At 39.0% G+C, this 17934-nt stretch overlaps 1 protein-coding gene across 2 annotated transcripts; it reads left to right on the forward strand.

Moving 5' to 3' along the window:
- Positions 1-6073: 6073 nt before the first annotated feature.
- LOC131240946 (heat stress transcription factor A-4b-like) lies at positions 6074-17165 on the forward strand. 2 transcript variants are annotated; one of them, XR_009168912.1, is made up of 4 exons: positions 6074-6413; positions 6595-6962; positions 8332-9562; positions 16939-17165. XR_009168912.1 is itself a non-coding variant. In XM_058239506.1 (3 exons), the coding sequence occupies exons 2-3, from the start codon at positions 6747-6749 to the stop codon at positions 9457-9459; spliced, it is 1344 nt and encodes a 447-aa protein (XP_058095489.1). In that variant the 5' UTR covers positions 6074-6413; positions 6595-6746; the 3' UTR covers positions 9460-9703. The 2 variants fall into 2 exon arrangements, 1 of the variants encoding a protein (XP_058095489.1); XM_058239506.1 differs by lacking the exon at positions 16939-17165 and having other exon boundaries at positions 8332-9703.
- The last annotated feature ends 769 nt before the right edge of the window (positions 17166-17934 follow it).

Genomic DNA, 17934 nt, shown 5'->3' on the forward strand with positions numbered 1-17934 from the left:
TAAGTCAAAGGTAAGCCCGTGATGATAAAAAGCCCACAATAAGAGTGGATTGGTATGATGGATGACTCACTTCAAAAGTGGGGCCTACATGATGAACGATCAACATTAAAGGTGGGCTTTACATGATAGGGGGTAGACATTGAAACTGGCCCTACATGATGGATGACCTATATTGAGGTAGCCCCATATGATGGACGATCCATGTGAAAGGTCAGCCCCTAATGATGAATGACTCACGTTCAAGGCGAGCCCCGCATGATGGATGACATACATTAAAGGTGGGGCCCACATGATAAATAGTCCACATCAAAGGTAAGCTTCATATGATGGGCAATTAATAGTGGTGGGCCCATATGATAGATGACCGACATCAAGGTAGGCCTCACATGATGGACAATCTACATCAAAGGTCAGCCTTAATTATGAGTGACCCATATTCAAGATGGATCTTGCATGATGAATCGCCCACATCAAAGGCGGATGATGTCCGAAAATGCAAGGCAACTCCTTGACCCATATCAAGCTACATGACAATCCCCCTCCGTGTAAAGGAGGCTGTGCCGACCTCTTTACTCGACTCGGCAAATAATCGTCTTCAGATGGGCGCAAATTCAAGGTAACTGTTAGCACCCATCACTCACACGTAACCGTCCACCATGCAGTTATAAGGTAATTGTCAACATCCATCACTCATGCACATATTGCCTGGACGGTTAAGATCGTACCTGAGATGGCGGGCCATCTCATCTCACAAACACTATAAGTAAGAGGAGCCATCAACATGGAAAGATACAAAGACTCTCTCCCTCTAAACTCTCTGACATGACTAAGACCTAGATTCTTAGCTTGATTCTAAGAACGGAGGGTCCATTGCTTTAGCCATGGCCTCCTTTTATCTTCCTCTTGTGCAACCAAAGAGGGCTATCCAAATTCTTATATCAACACTGTCTACGTTGGATTTGCAGTAGACCCATTTTCCCAGAATCCAAGGCGGCAATATAACTGCTTACACATAATGGATGATTGTCACCATCACTGTCAATACAGATGTACTTAAAACATGATAGGAAAATTTTCCATGGCTGACATTCAGCTCTAACACCACATGTCAGGATCATCACCAAAACAATGATTTCGAGGACAGTTATGTTAGAAACGAAAACATGGACCGTTAGAATCATTGGACCGTCTCAGCCCCTCGCCCGGTTAGTGGCGTCACGAGCCAGATTCTCAGCAGCGACAAACTCGAAACGAGCAGCACTGAAAAAAGGACCAACGGTTGGATCACTAATATCTGCCCACCTGTAACAGATAGATGTAAGGTTATTTGCGACACATGTGCTGATCCTCACAAATGTGAGAGATCAGGGCTTCTTATCAAGTGGAAGCCACCATGAACATGTCGTGTCCCAAAAGCAAGCTGGTCTCCTAGCGAAATGGGTATGTTCAATTTAGATAATCAAACATTTATTTATTAACCATCGATTTTTCTTGTGCATGTGATGCCTGTCTGATGAGTGCACCCATTTTAATTTTGGGTCATGGAATGTACACGATAAGATTCACTTGATGAATGGCTCAGATGACTTACATGAATACCACGACGGCATGTGTAGTGCAAGTATCCTCTTTAATACCTCATCGCGCGAATCGTCCTACCAAATCCAGTCTGAGAAATTTTGGGGGCATGTAATGGTCCCAACTCCCAAGGCCGGATCACCAAACCCTGGGCCCACTTGTATCGCCCGAAGATTGTATACGAAACGGATTGGCTACTCACCCTGCCAGCAGCCCCGTGGCTGGTGGTCGGTGCACTATGGGCAGCACATGATGTATGTGTTTCATCCATGTTGTTCCTCCATTTTTAGGGATCATTTTATGGCTTGATCTCGAAAGTTAGAGAGATATAAATCTCAGGTGGACCACACCACAGTAAAACAATAGTGATTGAATATCTACCATTAAAATCCTCCTAAGGCACACTGTACCGCTTATTCGACATCCAATATGTTGATTAGGTCATTATGGACCTAGATGAAGGTAAAAAGCAAAGATCAGCTTGATCCAAAACTTTTATAGCCCCTAAAAAGTTTTTAATGGTCGACACTCATTCAACGCTCTTTTCTTATAATGTGGTCCACTTGAGATTGGGATATATCTCATTTTTGGTTTTGTCCCTTAAAATGATCTAGAAAAATAAATGGATAGCATGTATGAAACACATACATCATGATGAGGCCCACAAAGCAACGACCACCCGCCCATTGGCAGGCTGCGGGGGAGTAGCCAATCCGTTTCCGATTATACTAATGTCTTGGAAGCGGATTGGCTAGTGTACCACACACCAGCTATATATCTGGTATATTGACGTCAACGAGTTATGTGACGTGGTCAAGACGCATGTGTTATATCTAAAATGACCGTTCATTTCGGGAGATAGTCTTAAGACTTGGGTCTATGATCAGGTAGATCTGAATATCAAGTGAACTACACTGAAAAAAGCAGTGGGATTGAATTGTTTACCATTGAAACTTATTTTTAAGTCACGCAAGTTTTGCATCAATATGAATTTTGTTTTTCCTATTCATATAAGTATCTTTGACCTTATTGACAAATTAGATGGAAACTAATCATTACGGTAGCCCTACAAAATTTTTAATGGTGAAAATCATTATCCCGCTACTATTTTTAGTGTGGTCCATTTGAGCTTTGAATTGATTCATGTTTTTGGCTAACGCTCTAAAATGATCTCAAAAAATGGATGAGCGGCGTAGATATAATAAATACTTCATTGTGGAGCCATGTAAATTTGATCTCGTACGACACGTATCTACAGTGGTGTATGGTACACCAGCCAATCCGCGCCCCATATACTAATTAATGGACGCGGATTTCCTGCAAAAGCCTTTCGCAGAAAGTTCTTACGCCGTGACCTTAGGTGGGCCCAGCGTAATGTTTGTCAAGAATCCATTCCGTTCATCTATTTTGTTAGCTAATTTTAGGAGATTAGACTAAAGTTGAAAAGGATTTAAGATACAAAGGGGCCGTTCTAAAGAAAAAAGGTAGTTAGGGAAATTCCTACCATTCAAACTTCCCTCAGTTCAACAGTGATGTTCATATACCATCCATACCGTTAATAACTTCATTCCTACATGGATGAACTGAAAACACAAATATTAGCATGATTCAAAACTTCTATGTCCCCCCAAATATTTCAACTATGGACGTTCAATTATCACTTTTTCAGCCCACTTGAGCATTGTATGAGGTTCATTTTTGCCCTCATGTCCTAAAATGAAGTCATGAAATAGATGGTCGGTGAGGATTTATCACAAACATCCCAGTGGGCCCCAACTGCGTTCCCTGCGCAGGAACTTGCTGCTAAAGAAATCCGAGTCACTAATTAATGAAGGTTTAGATCCGCGGTCCAATGATACGCCACTTCTACATTTCTATTGGTAAGGCCCATTTATTTAGTGTTGATCATTGTTCCGTTGGGTCCATTCTCGCAGGGACCACTGTGGAAGATTCCTCGTTAGGACAATCCCATCCTCCGACCTGCAAATGGATGGCTAGGAATGGAAATGGAGCAAATGGTCCTCTCCAGTGGGAAAGCGGCCAGCATTTGTGGCCAGGTTATTTTAATAATGTAGGTCCATCCATCAGATTATTTTATCCCATTAGCCAAAAAATGAAGTAGATCCAAACCTCAAGTCCACAGCATAGGAAATAAAGGTGATTGGACTCCTACGTTTAAAAACTTCATAAGGCCCACTCTAATATTTGTTTGCCATCCAACCTGTTGATACCAGGTTGATCCAAAATTTCTATACCCCAAATTGGTTTTGAACGGTTGGCGTTTAATCACCACTCTTTAATGTGGTGCGGTGAACATGAGATTTGTATCTGCCTTATTCATGGGTTCATGCGTCAATTTCTCGCGAGGAATGCAATGTGCCCAGTAGCAGCATATGATGGAGTGGGAAGCGTCAACATGGTGTACGTGCATGGAATGCGATCCATCTATCAGATATTGGGAGAATGCTCTCGTCCGAAAGTGAGACTGGACCACTCAGTTATTGGGTCATAATAGAACGAGAGATATTGACGGCAGAAAAATGACCATTTGTCCATATTTTTCGTACATCTGTATTGTTTCATTACTATACCCACAATTATTATTTTTTCTTTAATAATAGTAGTGGCTGGTGAACGGTCTAGATCTTTCATTAGTATTGCATGTAAGCAAGCACGTGGAAAACGGCTGCCGTCCATCTCATGCGAGCGAATATATTACTATAGATTCCCCTCACATTATCGGACGTGGATTGGGTACTATCCCCACCAGTACATAGCCAGAGACGGACGCTACTGTAAAGAGTTTTGTGGGGTCTACCGTGATATATTCGTTTTATCCAAGCCGTCCATTCACTTTGACAGACCATTTTAAAATATGATCCCAGAAAGGAGGAAAATTGAAGGCTCGAGTGGCCCAGACCACAAGAAGCAGTAGTCACAATGAACCCACCGTTGAAACCTTCCTAGGGCCTAATTTAATTTTTATTTTCCAACCAACTTGTTGATAAGGTCACATAGACCTGGATGAAGGGAAAACATAAATATCAACTCGATCCAAGACTTCTGTGGCCCCCAAGAGGTTTTGGGCTGTAGGCATTTAATATCCACTATTTCCGTAGTGTGGTCCCTTCGAGATTTATGTATAACTAATATTTTGAACCATCAGATACAATAATTTATAAAAATTGATGCACGGCACGGATAAAACACATACATCAAGAGGGGTCCCACAGAGCCCCCGACAGGACCGTCAGTCTCTGGCCAGGTATTGGTGGACGCGGATTGCGTCCTACACCCGCCCGGACAGTAATCCGTCCGGGCATGGCTCTGTGGAGCCCAAAGTGATGTAAGTGTTTTATCCACACCGTTCATCGTTTTTATCAGATCATTTTAAATTATGAGCCAAACTATTATTTAGTTCCAGATATTAAATGGACCACAAGATAGGGATTAAACGTTCACCATTAAAAAATTATTGGGAGCTGGAAAAGTTTCAGATCATGCTGATATTTGTGTTTTCATTTCATCCACGTCTACATGACCTTATGAATAGGTTGGATGGTAAAAAAACATCACGGTGGCCCTTAGAAAGGTTTCAACGGTGGGTTGCATTATCAATGCAGCTTCTTTTGGTGCGGTACATTGGAGCTGTAGACCTACTTCATTTTTAGGATAATAATTTAAAATGACCTGAGAAAAGCAATGAACGTCATGGATAAAACAATTACATCAAGGTGGGCCCCACGGAGCCCTGCCCGGACGGTAATCCGTCCGGGCGGGGGTAGGACGCAATCCGCGTCCGGTACTGGTGGGGGTAGTACCCAATCCGCGCCTCACAAAATCTCCACGGAATAATATAAAGAAAATGAGATCTGACATCTAAATGATGTACCCGAGAGCGGAATACGTGCGGGCCCGCCCTCACTCAAGACGGTTCGGCCCTTACCTTGGAGCCTACCTTGATTCATGTATTCAATATCCACTTCGTCCATCCGTTTTTTCGGATCATTTTAGGTTAAAAGTCCAAAAAATAAATAAATCCAATCTCAGGTGGACCACACCATATCAAACAGTAGTGATTCACCATTAAAAGTTGTTTATGAGCCACAAGCGTTTTGGATGAAGCGGATATTTATTTTTTCCCTTCATCCAGGTTTGTGATATTATCAACAGGTTGGATGGAATATCAACGTAACAGAAACATTACGGTGAGCCCTAAGAAGTTTTTAATGATGTGGCGTTAAATCACTACTGTTTCTTATAGTATGGTCCACCTGACTTCATTTTTGTTGTCATTCACTAAAATGATACGGAAAAACGGATGAACGGCGTGGATATAGAATAGATACATCAAGGTGGGCCCCAAAGTAAGTATCGCACTGTCTTGGGTAGGTCCGGGGCCGCACCTAACCAGCCATGTGGCAAGCACCCCTTTTCTTACTACTTCAATCGATAAAACATTAAAAATATGTACCATTAGGTTACCAAAAAATTAGAAGAAAGAGCGCATCGATCAAGAAGAGGGGTGTAAATATCAGCTCATATCCGAAAAATGAAGAACTGAAAGAGAGAGAAAAAGTAAGATGACACTGCAGAAGTCTATCAAGAGAAGCTCGTGAAAAAGAAGAAAAAAGAAAAATCTCCAAAATCTCAAATCTCTATCGAGTCAAAACCTGCAAAATCTTTCATTTCCTTTCTTACCCTTTTATATCTCTCATTATTACAGAAAATTCCACGACCCAAAAGACTATAAAGGAAAACCCTAAATTTCCAACAGCTTCTGAATCACATCTCATATAGAATAAGATCTCCCTCGCTCTTTCTCTCTCCAAAAGGTAAGCTTCAAAACCCTAAAAAAGAAGCTCCCTTTTTTTTGCCACTTTCTCTTGCCTTTTCTTCTTCTTCTTAAAAAAAAATAAAACAATAATAATAATAATTTCCTTCTTTAAATTGATTAATTCGAGCTTTTTTATTTTTCTTTGAATGTTGAAGTAATGTTTCGGGATTTGATTTTAGGTGGAGTTCAATTCACGAGAGAAATAGAGGTTGGGATTGAGGTATTTGCAGTTTCTATGGACGTTATCGAATTTGATTGGAGATGAATTGGGTTTGTGGTGTTTTTGATATCCAGCTGTGAGATTGCTTTGCAATTGTCGTTTGTTTTTGGGATGGATGGGCCACAGGGAGGTTCGAATGCGCCGCCGCCTTTCCTCACCAAGACGTACGAAATGGTGGATGACCCATCCACGAACTCAGTTGTCTCATGGAGTGTAGGCAACAACAGCTTCATTGTGTGGAATCCGTTGGAGTTTGCAAGGGATTTGCTGCCCAAGTACTTCAAGCACAATAATTTCTCGAGCTTTGTCAGGCAGCTCAATACATATGTGAGTCAAAGGTTGAAGTGTTTTGGTGTGATTTTTACGATTTTTACGATTTTTACGATTATTTATTTATTTATTTATTTAAATTAACGAATTCGTAGTTTAGGCCGCTTTTAGATGTAGTGCCAAATGCCAGAAATACGGCAATTCAGAACCAGAACTATGTTGTTCTGTTTCTTCCGCTTTTTCCCAACCTGAATTAATGGTGAGATATGATCTGGGAAATTCCTGAAAATGGCTTACTTGGGTTCTGTTGCTTGTGAATTGTTTGACCTTTGGAACTGGGAACTTCCAAATGTACCCTCTGTCTACATTGCGATGCTTAATTGACTCGAACTGAATTAATTCAATTCAAAAAATGAAAATGATCCAATTACTGATAACACCAACTCATTCATCGTGAGGAAGTTTCCTCCAAATTGGAATTGTGATGATTTCATGTTCATGTTGAAACTCAACGAATATCTGTCAGGTGTTCGGCTATGGATGTGGATTGGAATGTTGCTACTTGGGCTGCTCCCACTTTGGTCTTTTCATCTGTGTTGTATCAGGTTATTGAAGTTCAGTTCTATTGAGATTGAGCATACAGACTTAACCTCAGTGATTCAATGTATTGCAGTTAAATGTTAGCAAGTCATGTTATAGTTTCAGGCTTTTATTCCATTTTTGATTTCAAGTATTTTCAGTACTTATATGGTATGTTTGGAAGTACCTCAGGAATCAGGTAGGCAGACTGCGTCAATGAAAATGGATATTTCACCCTTATCTACTGGTTGAGAACAAGTAGAATAGTTATTTTGGTGTGGAAAAATGGAAAACAGACTACCACCCATTTGTATTTCATATTTGACGACGCCCCAAATGTTCTGGAAGTTCAAAACAATATCATTCCCGCTACACATTTAGCCAGATGTCGATTTGGGGGTACTTCCAAACACACCCTTAGTGTTGAATGTTGAGATCCATTTTATTTAAGAAGCGCTCATGTTTCTATTTTTGTTTGTGCGGGCGTGCATGTGTTGAAAACATTAACATGGCAAATACTTTGTTCTATCTGGTTGTCTTGTTCAAAATCTGGAGTGATGTTCACCCATTTCTATATTGAGTGGATTCTTCCAAATCATGTTGCTGTGCTATTATGATAATTGATACAGATTATGCAGCAACGCATTTGTACTGCTTTTTGCTCAATATAACCACATCTGTATTGCTCATTATCCATCTCGGGAAAAAAGAGAGTCTATTATAACTCGATTAATGTAAAAGGGTGAACTATGAAAAGTTTTTTGTTGCTTCTTTTTTTGTTCGATTTATGTATCGGTGAACTTCTGTTCTTTCTGTTTGAGTTTAAGCGTCTTCCCTCTTTTACCAGGGTTTTAGAAAAATAGACCCGGATCAGTGGGAATTTGCAAATGAGGAGTTTTTAAGAGGTCAGAAACACCTTCTAAAAAATATTCACAGACGCAAGCCGATACACAGCCACTCCCAACAACATAACCAAGCACAAGGCAATGCTTCGGGGGCATTATCTGAAACAGAGAAGCAGGAACTTGAGGAGGAAATCGAGAGGTTGAAACTTGAAAAGAGTGCTCTTCTTTCGGAACTACAAAAGCACACGCAGCAGCAGCAGGGGGTGGATTTGCAGATGCAGTCTCTAGAGGAGCGGTTGCATCACATGGAAAACCGCCAGCGGCAGATGATGGCTTTCTTGACACGGATTGTGCAGAAACCAGGGTTTCTCTCCAATCTTATGCAACAGTCTGAAAAACACAACAAAAAGAGAAGATTGCAGAAGCCTGATTATTTCTGTGATGAAGCCATTATGGAAGATAACCGGATCACGTCTTTCCAGGCAGGAATGAAAGAGAAACCAGATATTATTTCGGTGCAGGTATTAAATGTGGAGCCATTTGAGAAGATGGAGTCATCCATTAATTCCTGGGAGAATTTTTTCCGTGGGGTCAGTCATGCTTCTGGTGAAGAAATGTATAGTAATGGCGTGCAGTGGCAACCTTCTGGAGTTGTTCTTACTGAAATGCATGCATCATCTGGTGAGCCAGACATAAATATGCAACCCCAATCACCAAAACTACATCCATCTTCACCTCTTTCACGAGATATCCAGTCCTCTCCAGAATTGACGGAATCTACAAGTTACGCAGAAAGCCCGTCCCTTTCTCCCATTCAAGTTCACATGGATATTCGGCTTAAGGCTGGCATAGATGTCAATGCCAAGCCCTCTGTTGAGGTTCCATCATCGAAGGAACGTGTCACAGTAGCTAGTACTGCACCGACTGGGGTGAATGATGTGTTCTGGGAGCAGTTCTTAACAGAGACTCCTGGTTCATCAGATACCCAGGAGGTCCAGTCACAAAGGCGGGATGGTGATGGCAGGAGTGAAAGCAAGCCAGGTGAAGTTGGGAACTTTTGGTGGAACAGGAAGAGTGTAGATCATCTCACGGAACAGATGGGGCAACTCACTCCTGCTGAAAGAATATAACAGAAGAATGTAGATCACCTTTCAGAGCATTGTTTTTTTTTTTTTTAAAGCTGCAACTTCCGAGATGGCTTGTTGGCTGTGTAGCATTCCACATAGGGAAGAGGTATGGCTAGTTCGATCTTGTAATGTATATCTTCCATGTTTTGGGCTCATTTCTTTTATGAGCATTGGCTGTAAATGGAACTGGTTATGCTATTGTAACATTAATTTACCTTGTTCATTAATTCGTGTATTTGTTTTTACCTTAGGTTGGTGTACGAGTATTCCTTGATGATGTCATTTTCCAATTTATTCCTTCACTCTTCCTCTGTGTCTTCCTTTCGGAGCATGCTTCCTGTTTTGATCTGCATATGGTTGTGACAGTTCCACATTTCTTCTGTATTTAAAATCTTGAGGTGGGTTTTATATCAAACTTTTGTTGGTGATTTCCACTAACTTATTAGGGCACAGTTGTCCTATGTCCATATCAATATCTTGCATTTGTCATTACTCTGATGCTGTGCAGATTCATCAAAAATACATTCAGAGGTCAGTGCTTCTGCTGTGATTTACTTTGAAAGGCACAGTCGTACATTGCAGCTCGTATTTTCTTGTGACACTGGACTGTTTTGTGTCCACCTAATCCATAGGTCAGATGTAGTGCTGTTTGTTTTATAGATACTCAGTTTGTGAAAAGCATTTTACAGAAGTTTTGCCTGTTATTTCATTTTCATCCTTTATTGTTTATTTAGCTCCTATTAGTAACTAGGGATGAGCCCTGCAAACAGAATTTCCTCCTTGGGACTCACAGGTGCACTCTTGAGTATAGATGCCAGTGTGGCACACTATGAGAAGATTTCTTTGAATAAAACACTTCTCCAAATGATGTCCTATGGAAGTAATTAACTAAATAACTAGGCTGTCGGTTTGTGTTTCACTCCTATCTGAATTCTTCAAACTACAGACAGATTCCTATGACATGGATCTTTGTAGTAAGGTGATTGTATTGTGCACCTTTTCTTTTAGCTTCTCATGAAGGTTCGTCTTCTTGTGAACCCAGCTTTCTACAGCTGGCATGGTCATTTAGCAAAGTATGTCGAGATCTCATCATAATCAACTCTGTATTACTGAGTTGTCAATCCGGTTATCGAGTTAGTGAGATTTCAACACTCATATTGCAAAGAAATGGACTGTAGAAAACCAGGAGCTGAATAGGTGAGTGAACTAAGATGAATAAGCTGTTTAACAGCAGTTGCATAGACAGCATTGTAAGGCTGGCCCATGTTGGAAGCCCATTAGGCCCAAATGAGCCACATGGTTTAGACTCTTTAATATCATCTATTTAATTGTATCTAGGGTTAGGGTAGTGAGACATCTCCTCCCATACCCTCTCTCTCTCTCTCTCGCCTTCTTCTTTCTTCTTTCTTTGCAACTCCATATGGTGTTAGAGCAACATTTTCATTACCCATGGTAGATTAAATCACCTGTCTAGCATCCCTTTACCTTGGAGCATTTCTCGACTGCTGGTTTGATTGAGTAAAGGCCTTCATCTCCTTTTTTTTTTTTTTTTTTTGCAGAACCAGTTGGGTTCTGCACCACTGGTGGCTGTTAATGGCATAAAACGTTGTTGCATCTGCTTCTTCTCAGGGATTAGTTTGATCCAGGATTTTTCAAGAGGCTGGAATGTTGCTACCATAGGCACAGGATCTGATCATTGTTAGATGCAGCTCTGGTTGTTTAAAAAAAAAAAAAGGAAAAAAATTTGCCCACTAGCCTGATGTCTTCATCATCGTCAGGAGTGCTGCTACATATGGTGTTGATGACCTCTACTACATCATCCATTCCCCACTGGTACAGATTGTCAGTGCCCCGCAATATGGCCCCACCGTTTGTTGCACACCAAGTGATGCACTGCAGGGTTTGTTCATCATCATTCCTTTGAAGATCTGTGTTTGGTAAGTGGCCCATCAAATTTTGATATCAGTTCATACACACACACACACACACACACACTTGGGAAAACTCGCACTTGAAAATTTGGAATGCCTACTTCTTATACCACCTCTCCTTTTTATAGACCTTAAATAAATCTCTAATGAGAATCCCTCCAACTAAGAGATTGGTTTCAAACCAATCTAATCTACCTAAGATATAAAAGCCTAATAATAGTAAAAGCAAATCTAGGAAATAATCCTCAAAATCTTCAATCACATCTTCAAATTAGCGCCTATTCAATCACATCTCTCTAGATCTTCAATCACATCTTTAAATCAACTCCCATGTTTTTCACAAATAGTGAATTGAAAATCTTGATATTGAGGCTCCAAATCTATAAATAAACAGTCCAGAATCAGCACATGTTGGGCCTTATTGTGAGTCGTGGGCTTAGGTAGGCTATGGACCTGCATCAATTCTCCTTGGAATTCAAAGAACTTGTCCCCAAGTTGGAACTACTACCTCTTCAACAGATCTTCTTTGGTGGAAGCTGGTGGTGCAACCTAAGCATCGTCTTGGCACAACCTTTGTTGATGTCCACTATAGATGATATGTCCATTACGCTTGTGCTTTTATGGGTACCAACTTGTTTGGCGTAACGTTATAGTTTTTTGTGGATTCCGAAATATTTGTTGCTTTTTCATGCCACAATCATCTTTTGCAAAGGTGCTTCAATTTGAGTGTTGAGACCTATTTGCATGTCTATAAATTTGATTGCTACTATTAGTGGATTCATCAATTGATCTATTGGCGAATTCAAGTGTAGGTCCAACGTTAATGCATCAATCACCTCAAATATCAGCTCTTCCTTTGACTCAATGGATCTCTGTCATTTTCAGAATTTCTACTTCAATTCCAAATTCTTTGTAATGTTCCAACAATCGAAAGATTCGATCATTGGTTTCTTTAAAACCTGAGGCCACCTGTTGTGGTTAGGACCTTAGTGGGGAGTCTGGGGACCTTCCCCTACGTGTCCGCGTGCTCCAATTTCGGTCTCTTGATTCTCTACAGGCTGGAGCTTCCTCACTTGATTAGTAGTGACATTTGTCTACCACATGCATGAGTTGATCTAACATGCTCTGTAAGTGGATGGGTCAATTGAAGGATTCAATCTACTTGGAGATGATGTAGAGTTGGCAATAACCTAACAATCACCCACTCTGATACCAAAATGGTGCAACCCGGTTATCAAGTTAATGAGATTTCGACACTCTGATTGCAAAGAAATAGATAAGGATACACCTACAAGAATATTTGAGTAGAGAGGGAGAAATAGCTTTATTGATATTAGACTTCTTACAATATTTAAGAAAACTCACACTTAAAAAATTTGGAATGTCTACTTCCTACACCACACTTTTTTACGGACCCTAAATAAATCTCTAATGAGAATCCTCCCAACTAAGAGTTTGATTTCAAATCAATTATAGTTGACTTCAAATCAATGTAATTTGCCTAAGATAGCAAAAGCCTAATAATCGTAAAAACAAATCTAGGAAATAATTCTCCAAATGTTCGATAACATCTTCAAATTAGCCCTTCTATCTCCCCATTTCTTAAATCACATTTTAAAATCGACCCCCATATTCTTCACAAATAGTAAATTAAAAATCTTGATATTTAGACCCCAAATTTATAAATAAACAGTCCAGAATCAGCATATGTTGGGCTTTACGAAGGGCTGTGAGCCTAGGTGGGCTATGGACCTGCTTCATTATATTCCTTCTTCTTCTTCTTCTTCCCTTTTTTTTTTAAATTTTTTTAAATTTTTTTCTTGTGTTGTTTTAATCTTTCTGTTGCCTATACTCATTGATGTGAGCGAAGGGTAGTGGAATCTGAAGTGAGCCTGGAATATGCCTTTTGTGGTGCTTGTAGAATGGAATTGATTCCTTCATTTCGACCCATACTTCATACACGGATCAATCATGCCTAAGACTGTTTGCATATCTCAGATACACCTTACGATTAATCCTAACCATTTTATTACTAAGAAAACAGTGCACTGTTTTGCTCAACTTGTCAACTGAGAGGGGAACCGGCCATAATTGCTTGTATCATAGATTTTTAGATAAATTAGCATAATTTGCCATTGTAGTACCAAATTGCATTTGAAACAGATGAATCATGAATGCCTTGAGACAGCATAAATGTGGCTACCTTTTGGCATGTATACGTCGTAGTCCTGCTTCTGTCTTCTAGCCAACTTTTAGCGTAATGGATGATCTGTTCAGACATCAACTAGGATTTCAAGACGGTAAATGAAATCTTGTAGCTAGAATACAAGATTTATTGTCATGTTAGGAACAAGAAATAGTTTGGGATTGTAACATTTCTACAGAAGAGAATGGAGTTGATGCAGTGGCAATGTGTAGGTACTGTTTTTCCATCACCCATTATACCAAAACCTCTATCGGGAATTGGATTACCAAGATTGCCTTAATTAGATGTCCATGATTCATTGCTTTAGCATCGAGAACCAAAGATAAGTTTAACATGTTCATGGAGAACTAGTGAGGGCAGTAGGTAATTAGGAGTGAATCACTGATGCTACTCGAGAGATGCGTGATTGTTTTACTACATGCATTATACAAGAATCACAGAATTGGAGTGGGGTGGTTCCTTATCATTAGATGATTAGCGATATCCATGAAATGTCGGAATTCAACATTATGTGGTTAGCCATATCTTGAAATTTCAAGATAATGATGATGCCTCGCCTTGTTATGGTTGGAATCATGATCTAATCTCATCTGCAACCTCTTCTTTGTAACTGACCTTGTGATTGGGATTGCATGGTCATCACATTGTTGGTATGATTGGATTTCATGGTCAGAACATTGTAGGATCATACTTCTTGAAGGGCAGTGGAGGATGTTCATGTCTTGCATTTACTAGGCTCTAAACAAGATGAACTATGAACTTGGGGTCATTGAATGTCAGACTAGTGTGCTGTAGACCATGAGACGCATTGTTTGTGGATGAATGACTTGCAAAAGTATGGGAAAGCTTAGTTGGAGATGAACCAAACAACAGCATTGATCCTTGGATGAAAGACTTGCGAAGTTTGGGGAGGTTCAGTTGGAGATGAACAAAACAACAGTATTGATCCCTGGGCACCAAAGAAATCTGGTTTGTTATGACTTGTGCGGCAGTTGTGTTGCACTGAGATGAGTGGAGTAGTGTGCCATGTCCTATTGTCTTTCGTCAGCTGTGTGCCCTGCTAATGAAAATGCAGGGGAAGTCATTTATGAGTGAAAGGTGAGGCTTTTACACAATAGTTTGAAGTAGAATATGGATGCAACCAGTGTTCAGAGTATCGATATCGTTACATGTATCGATGACTAGAGATACGAAAACATGCATCGGTATTGTCAATATTATTGTTGATATTTAGATATCACTGCTTGAGGGAAATATTGGGGAAATGTCGGAAAAAAGGTGGAATTTTTCAGTGAAGCTTCAGGAGATGTTAAAAGATACATGTTTACACATGTAAAAATATAATTATTGCAAAAAACAGCTATACATAATAAGTTTTCATTTTAGAGGGGCCAAACCATGTGTTGTTGAAAAAAATAATATAAAATAAATATACAAAACCATGTGTTGTTAAAAGATATAAAATTTCAACATTAATTAACAGCAAAAAATACATTTTTCAATACAAAAAAAATGGAAGAATTAGGATTTCACCAAATTCTCGTATTTTTTAACTTAAATGTTAATTTCTTCGCCATGAATCCCTGCTAACATTTGAAAAAAAAAAAAAAGTTTCTGTGGATTTTTGTCACCTTTGAGTTTCGGCTGTCTTCATTTCAAGTCGATATTTCTCCTCAAATCCAAACTTGGATTAATCAAAATCAAGAGTGGTAAAAATCACCCAAGGAACAAAATTGTAAAAAGAAAAAAATAAAAAATAAAAAATTGGAGATTTTTCTAATTTTTTGTCAATTTTCGCCTGTTTACAAATGTTTTCCTGATATTGGGAATACTATCACTGGTATCAGGGATCAATAGTATCACTGGTACTAGGGAGAACTTATTTTCCCAATATTATTAAAACTATTGGCAATATTTTAAAACTTTTTAAGTTTTCATCAGTTTCGATATCGCTGACTTGGCAATACTGTCAATGTCAATGATATTATTAATAATATCACCGATATTTGGAACACTGGATGCCACAGCCATTGTAAATGCTCGAGTAACACGCCTTGCAATAAGCACAGGAGAAGCAGTTCTTAGCTTGCATTTCCAAGCATATGTATAGTATTAGTCAGTATGAGCATAATATATCTGTATGAGCCATTACAGAAGTCGATATGAAGGTGAAATGACCTACTTAAAAAATCGGTAGGCTTACCAATATGGGCGTAGATCTCGACACTGCCAAAATACGTATAAAAAGGTGTTTTCTAAAAAATTTCACTTTCTCATCACATTTTTTCTGTATTTTCTTCATTTCAAGAGTAAAGGCTAGTAACTCATTTTCTAGTAGATCTAGGCCTATTTTGAAGATCAAAACAGAAGATTTGGACATACGATTCAATGAATTGAATTGGAGAGGAATTCATTTGCTAGTCATGTTTGTAATGACCACATATCAATTAAATTCTTCTGAGATGCGGGTTATAAAGCAGATAATTTACTTATAGTAAGTATAATATTCTCACTGCATCTTCCTCACAATATTTGTTACTGTAATCAAGGATATTTTAATTCCAAAGGCATTTGAAGTGATTCTCATGATGTTATGGTTAAAATGGTAATGAACCCTTTACAATAGAAATGGTGATCGACCAAAGTAGTTCTAATTTATAAGCTTTAAAACCAAATTTAGGGGTCAAAGACTCAAGAATTCAGCTTTCAACTAGTGAGGCCAACTGATAGCATTCTTACCAAAGAATTGTCTGATTGCCGTGTAATACACATGGAAAACACCAACAAATGATAGATTTTTGGCTTTCCTATTAATACCTGTTTCTGATATTTTCCACATTTTTTTGCCTTAAAAAATGTGCTGATATGGACTTATGCACCCCATATATTCAGGACGAAGATGAGCTGATATGCCCTGTGAAACCTATTTTCCAGACTCTGGCTATTGCACTGAACATAGTTTTTGTTGCCATGATATGTTATTTGAACATATTGTTCTTCCTTCCCCTCTTCTTCTTCTTGGTTTTTTCGTTGTTTTCACCTTCATATGCTTCCCTATAGCCCATGCCTTATGTCTCTCTGTCTTTGCGTAGTTGCATTGAGAAAGTGAAATTTGCATCTATATGACATTGGTCATGCTTATAACAGGCCATTAACCATACTTCTTTCATTGCTTTCAACCCTTCTTCCTCTATACCTTACAAAGATACATTTCTATCAGTTTCCCACATTCTTTAAAGGTGAACCCAAGTTTTGCTGATTGTGTCATCTCCACTATTTTCTCTCTTTCTTCTGTTCTAATCTTCATTCCCATCTCACCAATATGCTTGTCTTCGGTGGGTGTAGGAGATTTTGCTCTTTCTAACAAGGACATGTCTTTTAGAGATGTAGCACCGTGTCTACACAGTTGGACAGGAAGTGTCTTTCGGCTGTTATTGTATTTTATTTATTTTTTCATTTTACATATCAATGACGTAAGTTATGGGTTGATTATTATTTGTTTCATTTTGTTTTTATTAAACATAGAACTAATTTTAATATTTCTAATATATTTGTATGGCCATGTTGGTGAATCAGGCTTCTAAAAAGGCATCACATCTAACACCCTGCATGTACCTCACAGACACTATCATCATCTAAGTGTGTGTGTGTGTGTGTGTGTGTGTGTGTAAGCACGCAATAGATGAGGTCGTGGATCTGAACCCGTCTTCGTTGCTGAACGATAGAAAAAAGATAAACATGTCATGTATGACATGGCTGCTTCCCATTTACAGGATACATCAACAATGACGCCATAGCACCTACTACCTGGACTTGTTCAAAAGGGATAAAATGGTGCTTGATCACATGGAGCAGTGTATCTGTAAGGTGCTTCATCACATGGAGCAATGTATCTGTAAGAACATGCCCATGTGCCTTTATTTTGACAATGGATGGTCTTCATAACTTGGGAGTACAGCATATAATTCCTCTGCATAAGGTTCATAGGTACATAGTTTCTTATTATTTTTCTCTTATCCTTCTCTAATGATATATCTGAATTTTCTATTCCTATAATCCCATTGATGAAAATGTCAATCACTTCTGTGCTAAAAAACCATAGTAACAAATATCATTCTCGGCAATTTCTCAGCCCTGAAATATCTTGGGAGATTTTCAAATTAAGAGGTTTTTCTGGATATATTATTGGGAAAATCTTGCCAAAAATAAAATATTTAAAAACGTTTATTGTAATTACTAAATAATAATTTAAAAAAAAAGAAAAAAAAAAAAAAAAAGATGCTGGGTCCACGGTGGTGTTTCAATGACGTCCAATACATCATGTACACCTATTCTCCTCAG

The sequence above is a fragment of the Magnolia sinica genome, chromosome 3 (genome assembly GCF_029962835.1).
Source record: "Magnolia sinica isolate HGM2019 chromosome 3, MsV1, whole genome shotgun sequence".
Taxonomy (NCBI): domain Eukaryota; kingdom Viridiplantae; phylum Streptophyta; class Magnoliopsida; order Magnoliales; family Magnoliaceae; genus Magnolia; species Magnolia sinica.